The following is a 17,823-nucleotide window of genomic DNA, read 5'->3' as shown; positions in this document are numbered from 1 at the left end:
CCAGCGCAACACGAACATGTCGAGCCTCTTTGGCTTTCTCATGGTGAATGGCATCAAAGTGGGTCCATGCTTCACCATCGGATGCGTGAACCATCTTGTCAGGATTGTATCGTTTGCCTTTTTTGTGCCATGTCATCTGTTTCGCGGATTCCTCTGTCATGTATAGACGCTGGATCCTCGGTATGAACGGAAGGTGGCGTAGGATTGTCACGGGGATGTCGAGCTGCTTCTTCTGTCCATCACCAGAGTCTACCTCCATGAACCTAGACGATTTACACTTCGGACAGTACTTTGCCTCAGTGTGTTCTTTCCTAAATAGGACACAGCCCTTCGGACAAGCATGTATCTGCTCATACGTCATCTTGAGTGCACGAAGGAGTTTCTGTGCCTCGTACATGCTCTTTGGCAGAACGTGATCCTCCGGAAGCAGGCTGCCAATAACTGTCAACAAACCATCGAAGGCGTCTCGACTCATGCTATACTGCGACTTCAACGCCATTATACGCCCAATGGCATCCAGTTGAGAAACCTTTGTCTTGCCGTGAAGGGGTTTCTGTGCCGCGTCAAACATGTCGTAGAATGCCTTTGCGGTCGCCTCTGGCTCGTCCTCCGTACGTCCTTCGGCGAACTGTGCCTCGTGATAGTCGTTCAACATGTCTGCTACCCCGGCATCAGCATCGTAATCCTCGACGCGTTGTCTCACCACCTCCTCTCTCGTGCGATGCGCTTCACCATGGAAGATCCACCGAGTATAGTCCGGCGTAAATCCATTCTTCCAAATATGTTCTACCATGGCCTTCTTTGGTTTTCTTTTCCGGTTGTCACATTTGCTGCACGGACAAGGGACTAGGCTAGCTCCTTTAGCAGCTTCGCCATATGCCCGTTCCACGAAAGCATCGGTCTTCCTAATCCATTCTGGGGTGACATCATTACGTCGAACGCGGCCCGTGTACATCCACTCACGGTCCTCCATCCTCTAACATATATAACCGAGTATAGTTTAATATAGACATGTAATGCATGTACACTACGTTCCTACCTTCTAATAGGTGAGGATAGGTCCTAATCCCACCCGCGGTTGCGTAGATGGAGTTAGTTTCCATGCTCTACTCCGATCCGAGATAGAATTTCGGCAGCACCTCCCCGCTGTTCTCCGGATACACGTCCTGGCAGGGAGAGTGTACTGTCCGGAGAACAACAGGGAGGTGACGCCGAAACTCTTTCTCGGACCGGAGTAGAGCATGGAAACTAACACCATCTACGCAACCGCGGGCTGTCCAAAAAACGTGGACAATTCGAAACTGATACATTTGTAGATATGCAAAGATCTGCATATCTACACCGTATCACTTTCGAACGGGAGACGCCTAACTGGGTTACGTGATCTACGACCATGATGCGGAAATAGAGGTTATACCTAGGGTGGCGGTGGAGTCAGGCTAGTGGGGCTGTGGCGGGTCGGTGCAGTGGCGACGCGACGCGGTGCAGGCAGACCAGCAGCGGCTAGGAAGACAAGTATCTTCTCTGTAAAAAAGAAACACAAGTCTATTAATACAAAAAAAAATCGACAGCACCTCCACTGTACGTTGAGGTTTTTAAAACCTGCAAATAACACTAACAGCACGATGGCTGACATGCACACAGTAACAAAAAATCTCAACTTGCTGCGGCCTACGTTCGACTTGCTGCCTCGACGGACGGCCGGCTCGATCTCGACCGATCGCCGGTCGTCGATCGGAGATCGATGGAGTTCACCACTCCCCCGCCCGCGACCCGGTCGGGCGGCGGAGAGGAGAGGGCGGCTGCTGAGCACAACCAGCACCACCAGCAGCAGCATGCGACGGTGGAGAAGGAGCACATGTTCGACAAGGTGGTGACGCCGAGCGACGTCGGGAAGCTGAACCGGCTGGTGATCCCGAAGCAGCACGCGGAGAAGTACTTCTCGCTGGATGCTCGCGTGGCTGTGGCTGGCCAGCGGGGCTGGCTCGCTACGGCGGCTGGAGGTTTTGTATTGACTATAGAAGGTTGAACTCCATGACCATCAAGAACCGTTTTCCCATGCCCTTGGTGGATGAGATTCTGGATGAGTTGGCAGGAACTCAGTTTTTCACAAGTCTAGACATGACTGCGGGGTATCATCAGATTCGGATGGCAGAGGAGGATGAGGGTAAAACTGCATTCAAAACTCATCATGGATGCGGGGTATCATGAGATTTTGAATTCCTATGAGACAGATGCTGAAGCCCAGGAGTTAATTACTCAGCTGTTGGTGCATAGTCCAAATGAACAAGGGTTTAGCTTGCAGCAAGGTATTGTCAGGAAAGGTGACCAAATTTGGATAGGGTCCAACTCTGCCCTTAGAACCAAACTGATAGCAGCTTTACATGACAGTGCCATGGGGGGGCATTCTGGTATACATGCAACTTATCAGAGAGTCAAGAAACTTTTCTGGTGGAAGGGCCTTCTCGGAGTCTAACCTGGTCGGCAGAGGAAGCTACGGGTCAGTGTACAGATGCAGGTTAAAGGGGCACGGAATGGAGGAGGAGATGGCAGTGAAGGTCTTCGACCTCGAGATGCCAGGCGCGGAGAGGAGCTTCTTGGCCGAGTGCGAAGCGCTGAGGAGCATCCAGCATCGCAACCTTCTCCCCATCAGAACCGCGTGCTCGGCGGTCGACAACAGGGGCGGCATGTTCAAGGCCTTGCTCTACGAGTTCATGCCTAACGGGAGCCTCGACACGTGGTTGCACCCTAGAGCGGCGCCGGCGGCGGGCGAGAAAGCTCCGAAGCGTCTAGGGTTCTCTCAGAGAGTGAACATCATCGTCAACGTAGCCGATGTGCTGGACTATTTGCACCACGAGTGCGGGAGGCCGACTGTTCACTGCGACCTGAAGCCCAGCAACATCCTCCTGGACGACGACCTGAACGCCCTTCTGGGAGATTTCGGCATCGCGAGGTTTTACGCTGACTCCAAGTCAGCACCGTCGCCGGCGGTAGACCCAACTAGTTCCGTCGGTGTGAGAGGGACTAGTGCGCAAACCACAATGAGAATAATCCAGAGAATCATATCCGTAACAAACTCACCTGAATTGTTGCGACTCGCTGACGCTCCGACGAACTCACGCCCCGGCGGTGGCGCGCCGGCGGCCACGGGTTGTCTCAGCGCGGCGGGCGCGGGGAGGCGGCGGCGCGGCGAGCCGGCGGCGCGCGGCGGGCGCGGGCGGGCAAGGCGGGCGCGGGGAGGCGGCGGCGCGGCGAGCCGGCGGCGCGCGGCGGGCGCGGGCGGGCGCGGCGGGCGCGGGGAGGCGGCGGCGCGGGCGGGCGCGGCGGGCGCGGGGAGGCGGCGGCGCGGCGAGCCGGCGGCGTGGGGAGGCACGGGGAGGCGGCGGCGAGCGAACGGCGCAGGCGGCGGCGCGTGACAGAGAGAGTGAGAGGAGAGAAAGAAGGAGAAAGAAGAACGCGCGGGTAGTTTATTTCCTTTCTTTGCCGAGTGCCCGTGATCCGGCACTCGGCAAAGATTTTTTTAAAATATTAAAATATTCTTTGCCGAGTGCCAGATCAGCGGCTCTCGGCAAAGAGTTCTTTGCCGAGTGTCCCCCGTTCCGGCACTCGGCAAAGGTTCTTTACTTCCTCTTTGCCGAGTGTCACACATCTAGCACTCGGCAAAGAAGTCTTTGCCGAGTGTCAGCCCTAGACACTCGGCAAAGTGCATTTGTATTTTTTTTATTTTGTCTCCCAAACTTTTTGTGGTATGTTCCTACACTATGTAGATCTACATGTATCATTTGTGGACAATTTTAACAGAGTTTGAAATAGCTAGTAGATTTAGTTTGTTTATTTGAATTTCTTCGGAAAATTCAAATTTGAACTGCAGGTCACTCGAAACTTGGAAAACCGTGCATGAAAAAATGATATTCATGTTACTTAGCATAAGTTACGACCGATTCCATGAGCGGACCGAAAACTTCGAGCAAAATGCTCACTAAACATGGCCGTGAACTTGCCATCCACATGTTTAAAAATTGTATAAAACACAAACAAAGTCAGAAAATCATGAAACTTGTCCACGTGTCATGATATCATATGTACAGGTTGTGATAAAAAATTGAAAAAATTTCGAGAAAACTATGACGCGCTATGTGTACAAACCTAAGAGATCCACATTGAAACTCTATGATTTCATGTGTAGTTCTCTTAAGTTTCTACACATAGTGTCTCACAACTTTGTCCAAACATTCTCAATTTTTTATCACAACCTGTACATATGATATCATGACACGTGGACAAGTTTCATGATTTTCTGACTTTTGTTTGTGTTTTATACAATTTTTAAACATGTGGATGGCAAGTTCACGGCCATGTTTAGTGAGCATGTTGCTCGACGTTTTTGGTCCGCTCCTGGAATCGGTCGTAACTTATGCTAAGTAACATGAATATCATTTTTTCATGCACGGTTTTCCAAGTTTCGAGTGACCTGCAGTTCAAATCTAAATTTTCCGAAGAAATTCAAATAAACGAACTAAATCTACTAACGATTGAAACTCTGTTAAAATTGTCCACAAATGATACATGTAGGTCTACATAGTGTAGGAACATACCACAAAAAGTTTGGGAGACAAAATAAAAGAAATAAAAATATACTTTGCCGAGTGTCTAGGTATGGCACTCGGCAAAGAGTTCTTTGCCGAGCGTCAACTGGGCGACACTCGGCAAAGAAGGCTCTTTGCCGAGTGCTAACCGTTGGCGCTCGGCAAAGACTGACGGCCGTCAGCTTTGGGACGGCCGCTGACGGCCCTTTGCCGAGAGCCCCGTTTGCCGAGTGTTCGACACTCGGCAAACATGGATTTGCCGAGTGTGGACCTGTACCGAGTGTCCTACTCTCGGTAAAGATGCTCGTTACCGAGAGCCAAGCTTTGCCGAGTGCGGCTCTCGGCAAAGCCGTCTTTGCCGAGTGCCCGAGAAAAGGCACTCGGCAAAGCGGCCGGCACTCGGCAAAGTCTCGGATTCCGGTAGTGATATTCACTTTATTTGTTATCTTGTATGGTGTACTGTTCTTTTGTATTAAATATGTGGATGTATGTATGTATGTTTGCGCTCGCATAGAGAACGATCCGGTCGAAGAGCCCGAGGAATTCGCAGGAGAAGCCCCTGAGCAGCAGTCGGTTGGTGGAGGCAAGTGTCCTTTGACCTATCTCTGTCCTATTCATTCTTTAATTCACCTCCCGCATTACACATTTATACCTAAGGATTGACTAGCTTTTGTTATCCATGTCCTTGTTTACCTATTTGGGTCGGATTATTACTACTTAGTCTGATGCTATTGCTCAACTCTAATCAATGAACATGATGTGATTATCTATGATACGCTGTTTTCCCGTTCTTCTTTATGATTATACTTTTGGTTTTCAAGGGGACTCGAGCGGTTTCTCGAGTGCCTCTCCGTAAGGACCTGTTCTATGGATGACCGCCCGGGAAAACAGTGCAACCATGAGGGTGGAATGGGGTGCCCTTAGCTGAATAATTAGAGGATCCGGGATGTAGTTCACTTAGCCGTCGTGCCGTCAATGGGGCTCGGTGTATGCGGCTCGCTCTGCCAAGTTTGGGTTCGCCCCTTGGGGAGGAGTGCGGTGCATTTAGGAAACCTAACGGGTGGCTACAGCCCCGGGGAATCTTTGTAAAGGCTACGTAGTGAAACCCTGCCTATTCACCTTGGTAGTGTTTAAGGGTTTGATCGGCCCGAGGCAAGAGGGAATCACGGCTTGTGGGTAAAGTGCACAACCTCTGCAGAGTGTTATGAAACTGATATATCAGCCGTGCTCGCGGTTATGAGCGGCCAAGGGAGCTCCAGTGATTAGTGGTACTTGATCAGAGACATTGTGGTACAGGTGGTTATGAGATTGATGGTTTTGGTTATGACTATGGTGCTGGTAAGTGGTATTCTTTCCGTTTGGAAAGGGTACATCGGGTTAATAACTTGGGTAATGCTAAAACTTGGCTTTCTACTAGTAAATAATAATCTGACCAACTAAAAGCAACTGCTTGACTTATCCCCACATAAAGCTAGTCCACTACAGCCAAACAGGATACTTGCTGAGTATGTTGATGTGTACTCACCCTTGCTCTACACACCAAACCCCCCCCCCCCCCCCAGGTTGTCAGCATTGCAACCACTGCTCAGGAGAAGACGAAGCTGTGGAAGGAGACTTCCAGGAGTTCCAAGATTACGACGAGTTCTAGGTGTGGGTTAGCGGCAACCCCCAGTCGGCTGCCTGTGAAGGCCGCGTTATCTACGTTTCTTTTCCGCACTTTGATTTATTGTAAGAACTATATGGACGTCTCAGACGTATGATGTAATCGACTATTATCCCTTTTTAATACTATTTTGAGCACTGTGTGATGATGTCCATATTATGTAACTGCTGTGTACGTGAATAACTGATCCTGGCACGTACATGGTTCGCATTCGGTTTGCCTTCTAAAACCGGGTGTGACATAAGTGGTATCAGAACCGTGCTGACTGTAGGACCGCTAACCTAGAGTAGAATGGTCGTTCTAAGGATTATAGACCTCTGTCTCTTCCTTGACTTTGATATCCCTTCAAAAGTTGGTCCTACTGACCAAACCTATGTTCTACTACATATTATACCTTGCTGAAAATTATGTTTTATTCTGATCCTTCATTTACTTATGATTCATTACTTGCTGGTCATATTAATTCTGTTCTCACCCTTTTGCTTGCGATGTCTTTTGTAGATGGCTCGACTTAGACACACTGCACGAAAGTCAGTCATCCCCTTCTTACCCTCCCGCCTTGCTGAGCGTCCGCTTCGCCGTCCCGTGGCCGGACAGTCCAGCCACTTGGAGAGACTACACCACCGCCTGCGTGAGGAGCAGGAGCGTCGACGACAGGAGCAGCAGAGCTCTTCCCTCTCGCTCCACCAGGAGATAGAGTCTGTGAGGAGCTGCTCCCCTGTGCTTCCTCTGGAGCCGCCCCCTGCACCACCACTGGGCGCCCCAGCCTCTGGAGTAGCTGCTGGAGGAGACCCAGACGACGGAGATGGCGACGACAGCTCGAGCCACGACACCGACTTCTCTGCTAACCTTGAGCCGGAAGGATGGGTTGCTCGACCCATCACTCGCGACGCTGCTCGCGGGTGTCACTTCCATGATGCGCTCGACACCCTGCTACGTCGGGCATTTGACCGGCATACTTGGTCCGTCGAGTATCGCTGTGTGGTCTACCAGCATAGTCGCGGGGTCTACCCGGACCGCTGGGAGGCGACTTGCTTGGTGCGCTGCCCGGAGGACAGTCTCCAGGGTGCAGAGGCCTGTTCAGAGCACTATTCTATCTCTGAGCGGGACTCAGCTGAGGCAGCCATGCAAGATGCTGCACGGCGTGCGCTTTCGCACTACTGCTCGGTTTTCGGTGGGGCAGCTGACGGTCTTGACCTGAAGTATTACCCCCGCCGTTCATCTGGCAGCACAGGAGGCGTGATTGTCTCACCTGTCGGTGAGGGCAATCCTAGGTTGAGCAGCACAGTCAACCTAGCCGCCGTGCTAAACACGGAGCTGGACCATGCATTAGACGAGCTGAGTAGGGCTCGTGCTGAGATCGCCCTGCTGCGGGCTGAGCGCGCGGAACGTCGTTATCTGGACGGTGGTTCCCCCGCTCCCGTTGGGACTCAGCACCCGTACCGCTCACCTCAGCGTGGACACCAGTCTTATGGCAATCCCGCCTGCAAGACCAAGATAAACCTAGAACCATAGATCGTTAGAGTTGGATCTTGTAATTAATACGAAATAAATATATACATGGAAGCTTCAGTCTTAGCGTTAGTCTCGGTCTTAGTTAGCTTTAGTTAGACAGGGTAGTTTGCTATATCCTGTGCATTTATGTTTGTCATGATGAACTATGTTTGGTTTGGATCTTTGTAATGATTGTCACCAGAGTGTGGGTATCCCCTGCATTTTGGTTTACATACTATGTCAATAAAGTTAGTTATATAGTTGGGAAACCCATTATTCTCCTTTCCTCTTTATCTGAGAAGCTGTGTGGTCTGTGTTGGAGATCAGTGAAGATGCTCATCTGTTCAGTGCTGTTGGAGAATTCTATACTCTTTTCTTATGCTGCAAGCTTTGCCAGATCAGTTCTGATGTGTGGTTGCGTTCTGCAGATGTCAGAGAACAGGCGTAGAGGAGGAAGGCGTGCTCAGCAGGAGCGAGCCGCTCCGCAGGATGAGGTGCCCCAGCAGCAGCACCTGCCGCCCCCGCCCCCGATGTCGATCGAGCAGATGTTTCTGATGCAGACTCAGGCAGTTCAAGCCATCGGTCAGACTCTGGCCGCCATTCAGCAGCAGCAGCAGCAGCAACAGCAGCAAGCACCACCCCAGCCTCAGATGCCTCAGATGCCTAGAGACAAGCGTGCTGAATTCATGAGAGGTCATCCACCAACGTTCGCTCACTCTTCTGACCCCATGGATGCTGAAGATTGGCTGCGCACTGTGGAGCGGGAGTTGCATACCGCTCAGTGCGATGACCGGGAGAAAGTCTTGTATGGTCCCCGTCTGTTGAGAGGAGCAGCCCAGTCATGGTGGGAGTCTTACCTCGCCACCCATGCCAACCCCGACACCATCACCTGGGAAGAATTCAGAGGTAGCTTTCGTCAGTACCATGTCCCTGCAGGTCTGATGACAGTGAAGAAGGAGGAGTTCCTGGCCCTTAAGCAAGGGTCATCGTCTGTCAGTGAGTATCGAGACAGGTTTCTGCAATTGTCTCGCTATGCTCCTGAAGATGTCAACACCGACGCCAAGCGACAGTACCGTTTCCTGAGAGGCTTGGTTGACCCACTGCAGTATCAGCTGATGAACCACACCTTCCCGACATTCCAGCACCTGATTGACAGAGCAATCATGACAGAAAGGAAGCGTAAGGAGATGGAAGATCGTAAGCGCAAGATCAGTGGACCCCAGCCTGGAAGCAGCAGCCGTCCCCGTTTCTCAGGCAATCAACCTCAGCAGTTCAGGCAGAACCAGCGTCCACCTCAGCAGCATCAGCAGCGTCAGCAGTATCAGCAGTTCCAAAGGCAGTACCCTCAGAATCAGTACCAGAACCGTCAGAGCAATCAGTCAGGAGGTCAGTTTCAGAGGCAGAATCAGCAGACACCTCGTCTTCCTGCCCCAGCAAACCAGCAGAACAATCAGGCAGCACCAGTTCAGGTTGGAAACAGGGCATGTTTCCACTGTGGAGAGCAAGGCCATTGGGTGATGCAATGTCCGAAGAAGGCAGCCCAGCAGCAGTCAGGCCCCAATGCCCCAGCAAAGCAGAATGTGCCTCAGCCTGGAGCAGGCAATCGCTCTCAGCAGCGCTATAATCATGGAAGATTGAATCACTTGGAGGCTGAAGCAGTTCAGGAGACCCCCGACATGACAGTAGGTATGTTCCCAGTCGATTCCCATATTGCAGAAGTGTTATTTGATACTGGAGCAACACATTCTTTCATTACTGCATCATGGGTAGAAGCACATAATCTTCCAACTACTACCATGTTAACCCCCATTCAAATTGACTCAGCCGGTGGTAGAATTCGAGCTGATAACATTTGTTTAAATGTAAGTGTGGAAATAAGGGGGATAGCGTTTCCCGCCAACCTTATAGTAATGGGTACTCAGGGAATAGATGTCATCCTAGGGATGAATTGGTTAGATAAGTATCAGGCAGTTATCAGTTGTGATAAAAGGACAATCAAGTTGGTGTCCCCACTAGGAGAGGAAGTGGTGACCGAGTTAGTCCCGCCTGAGCCAAAGAAAGGAAGTTGTTATCAGATGGCTGTCGATAGCAGTGAAGCAGACCCAATTGAGAGTATCAAGGTTGTGTCTGAATTCCCAGATGTGTTTCCAAGGGATTTACCGGGTATGCCACCAGAGCGGAAAGTTGAATTTGCTATAGAGCTTCTTCCTGGAACCGCCCCTATCTTCAAGAGAGCTTACAGAATATCTGGACCAGAGTTGGATGAACTTAAGAAGCAAATTGATGAGCTGTCAGAGAAAGGTTACATTCGGCCAAGCACCTCGCCTTGGGCCGCTCCTGTCTTGTTCGTAGAGAAGAAAGATGGCACCAAGAGGATGTGTATCGATTACCGAGCTTTGAATGAAGTCACGATCAAGAACAAGTATCCTTTGCCCAGAATAGAAGATCTGTTCGACCAGTTGAGAGGAGCCAGTGTGTTCTCCAAGATCGATCTGAGGTCAGGTTATCATCAGCTCAGGATCCGACCTTCGGACATTCCGAAGACGGCATTCATTACCAAGTATGGTTTATATGAGTTCACAGTGATGTCTTTTGGTTTGACCAATGCGCCAGCATTCTTCATGAACTTGATGAACAGTGTATTCATGGATTATCTTGATAAGTTCGTGGTGGTATTCATTGATGACATTCTGGTTTATTCTCAAAGTGAAGAAGAGCATGCAGATCATTTGAGGATGGTATTGCAGAGATTGCGAGAGCACCAGTTGTATGCAAAGTTGAGCAAGTGTGAGTTCTGGATCAGTGAAGTCCTGTTCTTGGGTCACATAATCAACAAAGAAGGATTGGCTGTGGATCCGAAGAAAGTGGCAGACATTCTAAACTGGAAAGCGCCAACGGATGCTCGAGGAATCAAGAGCTTCATTGGAATGGCCGGATATTATCGGCGATTCATTGAAGGGTTTTCGAAGATTGCGAAGCCAATGACAGCGTTGCTAGGCAACAAGGTTGAGTTCAAGTGGACCCAGAAATGCCAAGAGGCCTTTGAAGCGCTGAAAGAGAAGTTGACAACAGCGCCTGTCCTAGTCTTGCCTGATGTGCACAAGCCCTTCTCGGTGTATTGCGATGCTTGTTACACAGGTTTGGGATGTGTGTTGATGCAAGAGGGAAGAGTTGTGGCTTACTCGTCCCGACAGTTGAAGGTTCATGAGAAGAACTACCCAATCCATGATCTAGAGTTGGCAGCAGTGGTTCACGCACTGAAGACATGGAGGCACTATCTGTATGGACAGAAATGCGATGTTTACACAGACCACAAGAGTCTGAAGTACATATTCACTCAGTCAGAATTGAACATGAGGCAACGAAGATGGTTAGAATTGATCAAAGACTATGAGTTGGAGATTCATTACCATCCAGGAAAAGCGAACGTAGTGGCAGATGCTTTGAGCAGAAAGAGTCAAGTCAATCTGATGGTTGCTCGCCCGATGCCTTATGAGTTGGCCAAGGAGTTTGACAGGTTGAGTCTCGGATTTCTGAACAATTCGCGAGGAGTCACAGTTGAATTGGAACCTACCTTGGAGCGCGAAATCAAAGAAGCGCAGAAAAATGATGAGAAGATCAGTGAGATTCGGCGATTGATTCTAGATGGCGGAGGCAAAGATTTTCGAGAAGATGCAGAAGGTGTGATATGGTTCAAAGACCGCTTGTGTGTTCCCAATGTCCAGTCTATTCGGGAGTTGATTCTTAAGGAAGCTCATGAGACAGCTTATTCGATTCACCCTGGCAGTGAGAAGATGTATCAGGATCTGAAGAAGAAATTCTGGTGGTACGGAATGAAAAGAGAAATCGCAGAGCATGTGGCTATGTGCGATAGTTGTCGAAGAATTAAGGCAGAACACCAGAGACCAGCTGGATTGTTGCAACCGTTGCAGATCCCTCAGTGGAAATGGGATGAAATTGGTATGGATTTCATAGTCGGATTGCCTCGCACTCGAGCCGGCTACGATTCCATTTGGGTAGTAGTGGACCGCTTGACCAAGTCAGCCCACTTCATACCTGTCAAGACCAACTACAACAGTGCAGTATTGGCAGAATTGTATATGTCTCGGATCGTCTGTCTTCATGGTGTGCCAAAGAAGATAGTGTCAGACAGAGGAACGCAGTTCACCTCTCATTTCTGGCAGCAGTTGCATGAAGCCTTGGGCACGCATCTGAATTTCAGTTCAGCTTATCACCCGCAGACAGATGGTCAGACTGAAAGAACCAATCAAATTCTTGAAGATATGTTGAGAGCCTGTGCGTTGCAAGATCAGTCCGGATGGGACAAGCGATTGCCTTATGCAGAGTTTTCCTATAACAACAGTTATCAGGCCAGTTTGAAGATGTCACCGTTTCAAGCGCTGTACGGAAGGAGTTGCAGAACTCCGTTGCAATGGGATCAGCCTGGAGAGAAGCAGGTGTTTGGGCCAGATATTTTGCTTGAAGCCGAAGAGAACATCAAGATGGTCCGAGAGAATCTGAAGATAGCGCAATCAAGGCAGCGAAGCTATGCAGACACAAGAAGAAGAGAGCTGAATTTCGAAGTCGGAGACTTTGTTTATCTGAAAGTGTCACCGATCAGAGGAGTCAGAAGGTTCGGAGTGAAAGGCAAGCTAGCACCCCGCTACATTGGTCCGTATCAGGTTCTTGCAAGACGAGGAGAAGTGGCTTATCAGCTCAGTTTGCCAGAGAATTTGTCTGCTGTGCATAATGTCTTTCATGTGTCTCAGTTGAAGAAGTGCTTGCGTGTGCCGGAAGAGCAGTTGCCAGTGGAAGGTCTTGAGGTCCAGGAGGACTTGACCTACGTTGAGAAGCTAGCTCAGATCCTTGAGGTTGCAGATAGAGTCACCCGAAGGAAGACCGTCAGAATGTGCAAAGTCAGATGGAGTCACCACTCTGAAGAAGAAGCAACCTGGGAGCGTGAAGATGATCTGATGGCCAAGTACCCGGAGCTCTTTGCTAGCCAGCCCTGAATCTCGAGGGCGAGATTCTTTTAAGGGGGATAGGTTTGTAACGCCCCGAATTTTGCAGTTGAATTTTTTCTTTTCTTTACTCGCCAAAATTCGGGCGTTACCTTTTCCTTTTCTTTTTCCCTTCGCTAAACCTTGACCTTTTCCAAAGTTCTAAGCGGGATTCGGTTTGGATCTCCCGTGTAGGAAAAACCCTAAATACTTTATGTTGTTTGATGCACCATGCCGAACCTTGCATTTCTTTTGATTGCTTTGAAAGCGCAATTGCATTCATGTAGAAAGATCGGATTTCGAAAATGTGGAGAAGATCTTTTCTTTCTTTTTTCTCCCTCTCTTTTTTCTCTCCTCTTTTTCTCTCTCTCCCGCGCCGTGGGCCGACCCCGGCCGGCCCAGGCCCCTGCGCGCCCCCCCCCCTTGGGCCCAATAGGCCCAGCCGCCCCCCCCCCCTCTCTTTCCCTTATTCCCTAACCCTCTCCCTCTCCCCCTCATTTTCTCCCTCCCCACCTAAGCCGCCGCCCCTACCCCCTACCCGCCCCCTGCCCTAGGTCGCCGCGCCGCCCCCTGCCGCCGGCCGCCCCTCGCCGTCGATCCCCGACACCGGTGAGCCCCCCCCTCCTCCCTCTCTCCCTCCTCCCTCTCTCCCCTCCCCTCCCCCTCCCTGCCCGGCCAAGGCCCGGCCGCCCCCTGTCCGCGCCGGTCGTCCCCCGCCCCGCCGTGGCCGCTGGCCGGCCATCGGCCGCGCCCAGCCGGCTCCCGGCCGCCCCCCAGCCCGCGCGCCTGGCCCCCCTGCCAGCCTGTGGCCGCCCGCTCGGCCGCCCAGCCCGACCCCCCCCCCCCGCGCCCGCCTGGCCGCCGGTTCAACCGGCCGGCTCAGCGGCTCAGCCGCCCGGCCAGCCCCGGCCGCGCCCGCGCCCCGCCTAGGGCCGGTTCAACCGCCCCTAGGGCCGGTTCAACCGCCCCCCCCTCTGTTTTTTTTATTTTTTTTATTTTATTTTATTTACTTTCTGTGATCATAATTACTGTATTTAAGTAGGCTAATCACTGTTCATGCTATGGGAAAATAGGAAGTTTAATTTAGAATTCCGTTATGTTATTGATTCACGTAGTTAATTGTTTACCCTGTGCAATGTTGATCAACTAAAAGTGATTAGGTTTCCATTAGTATATATAAATATATATAACAGAATTATTTTGTTAAAAACCAATTGTGTCATTAGTGCATAAGATTTAACCCTCTGCGAGACCTTTCCCGTTTCTTTCTAACCATAACAAATGCGATATCGAATGTCATACTTGGTGCATATTCACTTTATTTGTTATCTTGTATGGTGTACTGTTCTTTTGTATTAAATATGTGGATGTATGTATGTATGTTTGCGCTCGCATAGAGAACGATCCGGTCGAAGAGCCCGAGGAATTCGCAGGAGAAGCCCCTGAGCAGCAGTCGGTTGGTGGAGGCAAGTGTCCTTTGACCTATCTCTGTCCTATTCATTCTTTAATTCACCTCCCGCATTACACATTTATACCTAAGGATTGACTAGCTTTTGTTATCCATGTCCTTGTTTACCTATTTGGGTCGGATTATTACTACTTAGTCTGATGCTATTGCTCAACTCTAATCAATGAACATGATGTGATTATCTATGATACGCTGTTTTCCCGTTCTTCTTTATGATTATACTTGTGGTTTTCAAGGGGACTCGAGCGGTTTCTCGAGTGCCTCTCCGTAAGGACCTGTTCTATGGATGACCGCCCGGGAAAACAGTGCAACCATGAGGGTGGAATGGGGTGCCCTTAGCTGAATAATTAGAGGATCCGGGATGTAGTTCACTTAGCCGTCGTGCCGTCAATGGGGCTCGGTGTATGCGGCTCGCTCTGCCAAGTTTGGGTTCGCCCCTTGGGGAGGAGTGCGGTGCATTTAGGAAACCTAACGGGTGGCTACAGCCCCGGGGAATCTTTGTAAAGGCTACGTAGTGAAACCCTGCCTATTCACCTTGGTAGTGTTTAAGGGTTTGATCGGCCCGAGGCAAGAGGGAATCACGGCTTGTGGGTAAAGTGCACAACCTCTGCAGAGTGTTATGAAACTGATATATCAGCCGTGCTCGCGGTTATGAGCGGCCAAGGGAGCTCCAGTGATTAGTGGTACTTGATCAGAGACATTGTGGTACAGGTGGTTATGAGATTGATGGTTTTGGTTATGACTATGGTGCTGGTAAGTGGTATTCTTTCCGTTTGGAAAGGGTACATCGGGTTAATAACTTGGGTAATGCTAAAACTTGGCTTTCTACTAGTAAATAATAATCTGACCAACTAAAAGCAACTGCTTGACTTATCCCCACATAAAGCTAGTCCACTACAGCCAAACAGGATACTTGCTGAGTATGTTGATGTGTACTCACCCTTGCTCTACACACCAAACCCCCCCCCAGGTTGTCAGCATTGCAACCACTGCTCAGGAGAAGACGAAGCTGTGGAAGGAGACTTCCAGGAGTTCCAAGATTACGACGAGTTCTAGGTGTGGGTTAGCGGCAACCCCCAGTCGGCTGCCTGTGAAGGCCGCGTTATCTACGTTTCTTTTCCGCACTTTGATTTATTGTAAGAACTATATGGACGTCTCAGACGTATGATGTAATCGACTATTATCCCTTTTTAATACTATTTTGAGCACTGTGTGATGATGTCCATATTATGTAACTGCTGTGTACGTGAATAACTGATCCTGGCACGTACATGGTTCGCATTCGGTTTGCCTTCTAAAACCGGGTGTGACACTACTCAATGATATTAAACTACCTTTACTTAGCATGTTTCTCCTATACTAAATAATTTTTGGGTACACATACTGACCTTATCATCATTGAGTGTAATGTTTGATGTTTTATGGTGATTGCTTATTTCACTGGAAATGACTAACCTCTTCATTACTACAGATGGGGGACATACTCATTCCTAGCCTTATGGTTGGAGACTGCTCTTGCAGCTTGTGTGTGCGTGTCTCAAGGCTTTGGGAATTCCTTGATCCTTAGGATGACAGTAGGCCCCTGCATATTGATCTTGTTTTGCTTGACGAAGAGGTAAATACACCCCTAGACTGGTCTAATACTTGTGCATGCATAATAATAATCATCTCATACAACACGATATACAGTGTTCTACATAGTTCTTGCATGTTGTTTTAAACATTGTCTCCTTTTGTTAGGGAAACAACATACATGCCCAGATTTATCCTCCGTTATGCTAGCAGTTTAGTGATCTGATTGATGAGGGAGGGGTATACAACTTGAAGTATTTCTTAGCCAGGAAAGCTAACAAATACTACAAACAAGTAGAAAACTACAACATGATCAACTTTACAAAGTGGACTATGGTTGAGGTTGTCCTCCAAATCCCCCTCCTTTTTAGGTTTACACGTATGTTGACGTCACAAGTGTAATATATCAAAAGACAATGCAATAAATGTGTAAAGAGAGTAGAGTAACTTTATTACATCATCTAGACATATAAGTCTCAAATAATATCATCATCAAAGTACAATGGATATAACATGGGCAATCTTCCATAGGAAGATGACTGCCGCATCGTTAGACTTAGTACTCGTCATCACCATCATCACAGTCTTCCTCATCAGCTTCTGATCAAAATATTAGCAAGGGGTGAGCTCACTTATGGTGGGGGCTCATCAAGTGGAAGGAGTTATGCAAGGTTACAAGGTAGGCTATTGTTATGCGGTAAGCATTTTAGTTGGTCAATATTTTAATAACAACGCCTAACTTACTTATTGTAAGTGTATCCCAAAATATCCCAATTAATCATAAGCATATGATTATATCAAAAGTACTTAAGTGAAACCACTTAAGCAAACCATTTATAAATCCTTGGATCACGATTTATTCTCCATCTTTGAGTTTAATTATCATGTGAGGGTTCAGGTTGCTCTTAACCGTGAGCACGACTGACATATCAATTTTACACTTTACAGAGGTAGTACAACTTTACCCACAAGCCATGTATCCCATCTAGTCTGGGTTGTACAGACCCATAAACACTGCCGAAGTGAATGGCTAGGGATCCACTATGAGGCTTTCACAAAACACACTTAATACGAAACAACCTGCTAAGGTTTCCAGGTCAGTGTGGAGGCCCTCTGGGCGAGGCAGCTTAGCCAAGTCTACATCCCCATGTTAACGTGACCTGCCACAACCCTCTTGCCCATATTTCAGGAAAGGTTGCTAGGTACTAAGTGCATTAAGCTAATTACCAAAGCCAGAACCATGATAGCACTTGTGGTTGCACTGTTATGCTGGATGCTCACTCCATGTTACATTTAATATGAAATGATCTTGTTTAACCATCCGGTTAACATCATAATACAAAATTTATTTTCGGGACATTAGTATCATTAAAGAGTGACATCATAGTTATCAAGTTGAGCGATAGCACAAATTGCTAAGCATAGTATTTATTCTAGGGTAATCAAGGAATAGGATTGGTATTTCTGGGAAATCCTATTTAGGCAAATCTCATCAAATTATGAAAATATTCCAAAAAGTAAACATTATTATATATATTATTTGGGTACAAACAGAAATACAGAGGGATAATCCACTTGCCTTTCACAAAAGTGTCATGCGGGTCGTCTTCAAACGTATTTTGGTCTTCTACCACGAAATTAGCTTCTAATATAGATTCACATATTGTACATACAAAAGGAAACATTCACTAAATAAATAAACATACACCAATACATGAATAGCATTCACCATTACACGAACAAACATATACCATTACATGTATAGACATATGCCAAACAAACCATACTTATAAAAGTGCCTAGAATAAAACCTAATTCATATTCATTTTATTAATCCACTATAACTCTATTTTGGATTGTCACTAGTGAAAGTTATATAGACATTTGACTACGAAAGTATTTTACATAACATAGCTTAGATGTAATGATTTAACCAATTCTATAGAAATAAATTAATCATCAATTAATTATTTCTATTATGAACAATGATCTCCTTTTAGTTTTATATTTTCTTTCTAAAAGAAAATGTCATTATAATAA

General features: G+C 48.3%; 1 protein-coding gene across 1 annotated transcript in view; it reads left to right on the top strand.

The window, feature by feature from the left end:
• Window positions 1-2,491: 2,491 nt before the first annotated feature.
• LOC103637034 (probable LRR receptor-like serine/threonine-protein kinase At3g47570) overlaps window positions 2,492-17,823 on the top strand; it is a 28,849-nt gene continuing 13,517 nt past the window's right edge. Inside the window, exon 1 of the mRNA XM_008659310.2 lies at window positions 2,492-3,027. Within this exon, the coding sequence (XP_008657532.2) occupies window positions 2,535-3,027 (493 nt within the window). The 5' untranslated portion in view covers window positions 2,492-2,534. The remainder of the gene's footprint in view (window positions 3,028-17,823) is intronic.

Source organism: Zea mays, chromosome 8 (assembly GCF_902167145.1).
Source record: "Zea mays cultivar B73 chromosome 8, Zm-B73-REFERENCE-NAM-5.0, whole genome shotgun sequence".
Classification (NCBI taxonomy): Eukaryota; Viridiplantae; Streptophyta; class Magnoliopsida; order Poales; family Poaceae; genus Zea; species Zea mays.
This window is presented reverse-complemented; position numbering and strand designations above follow the sequence as displayed.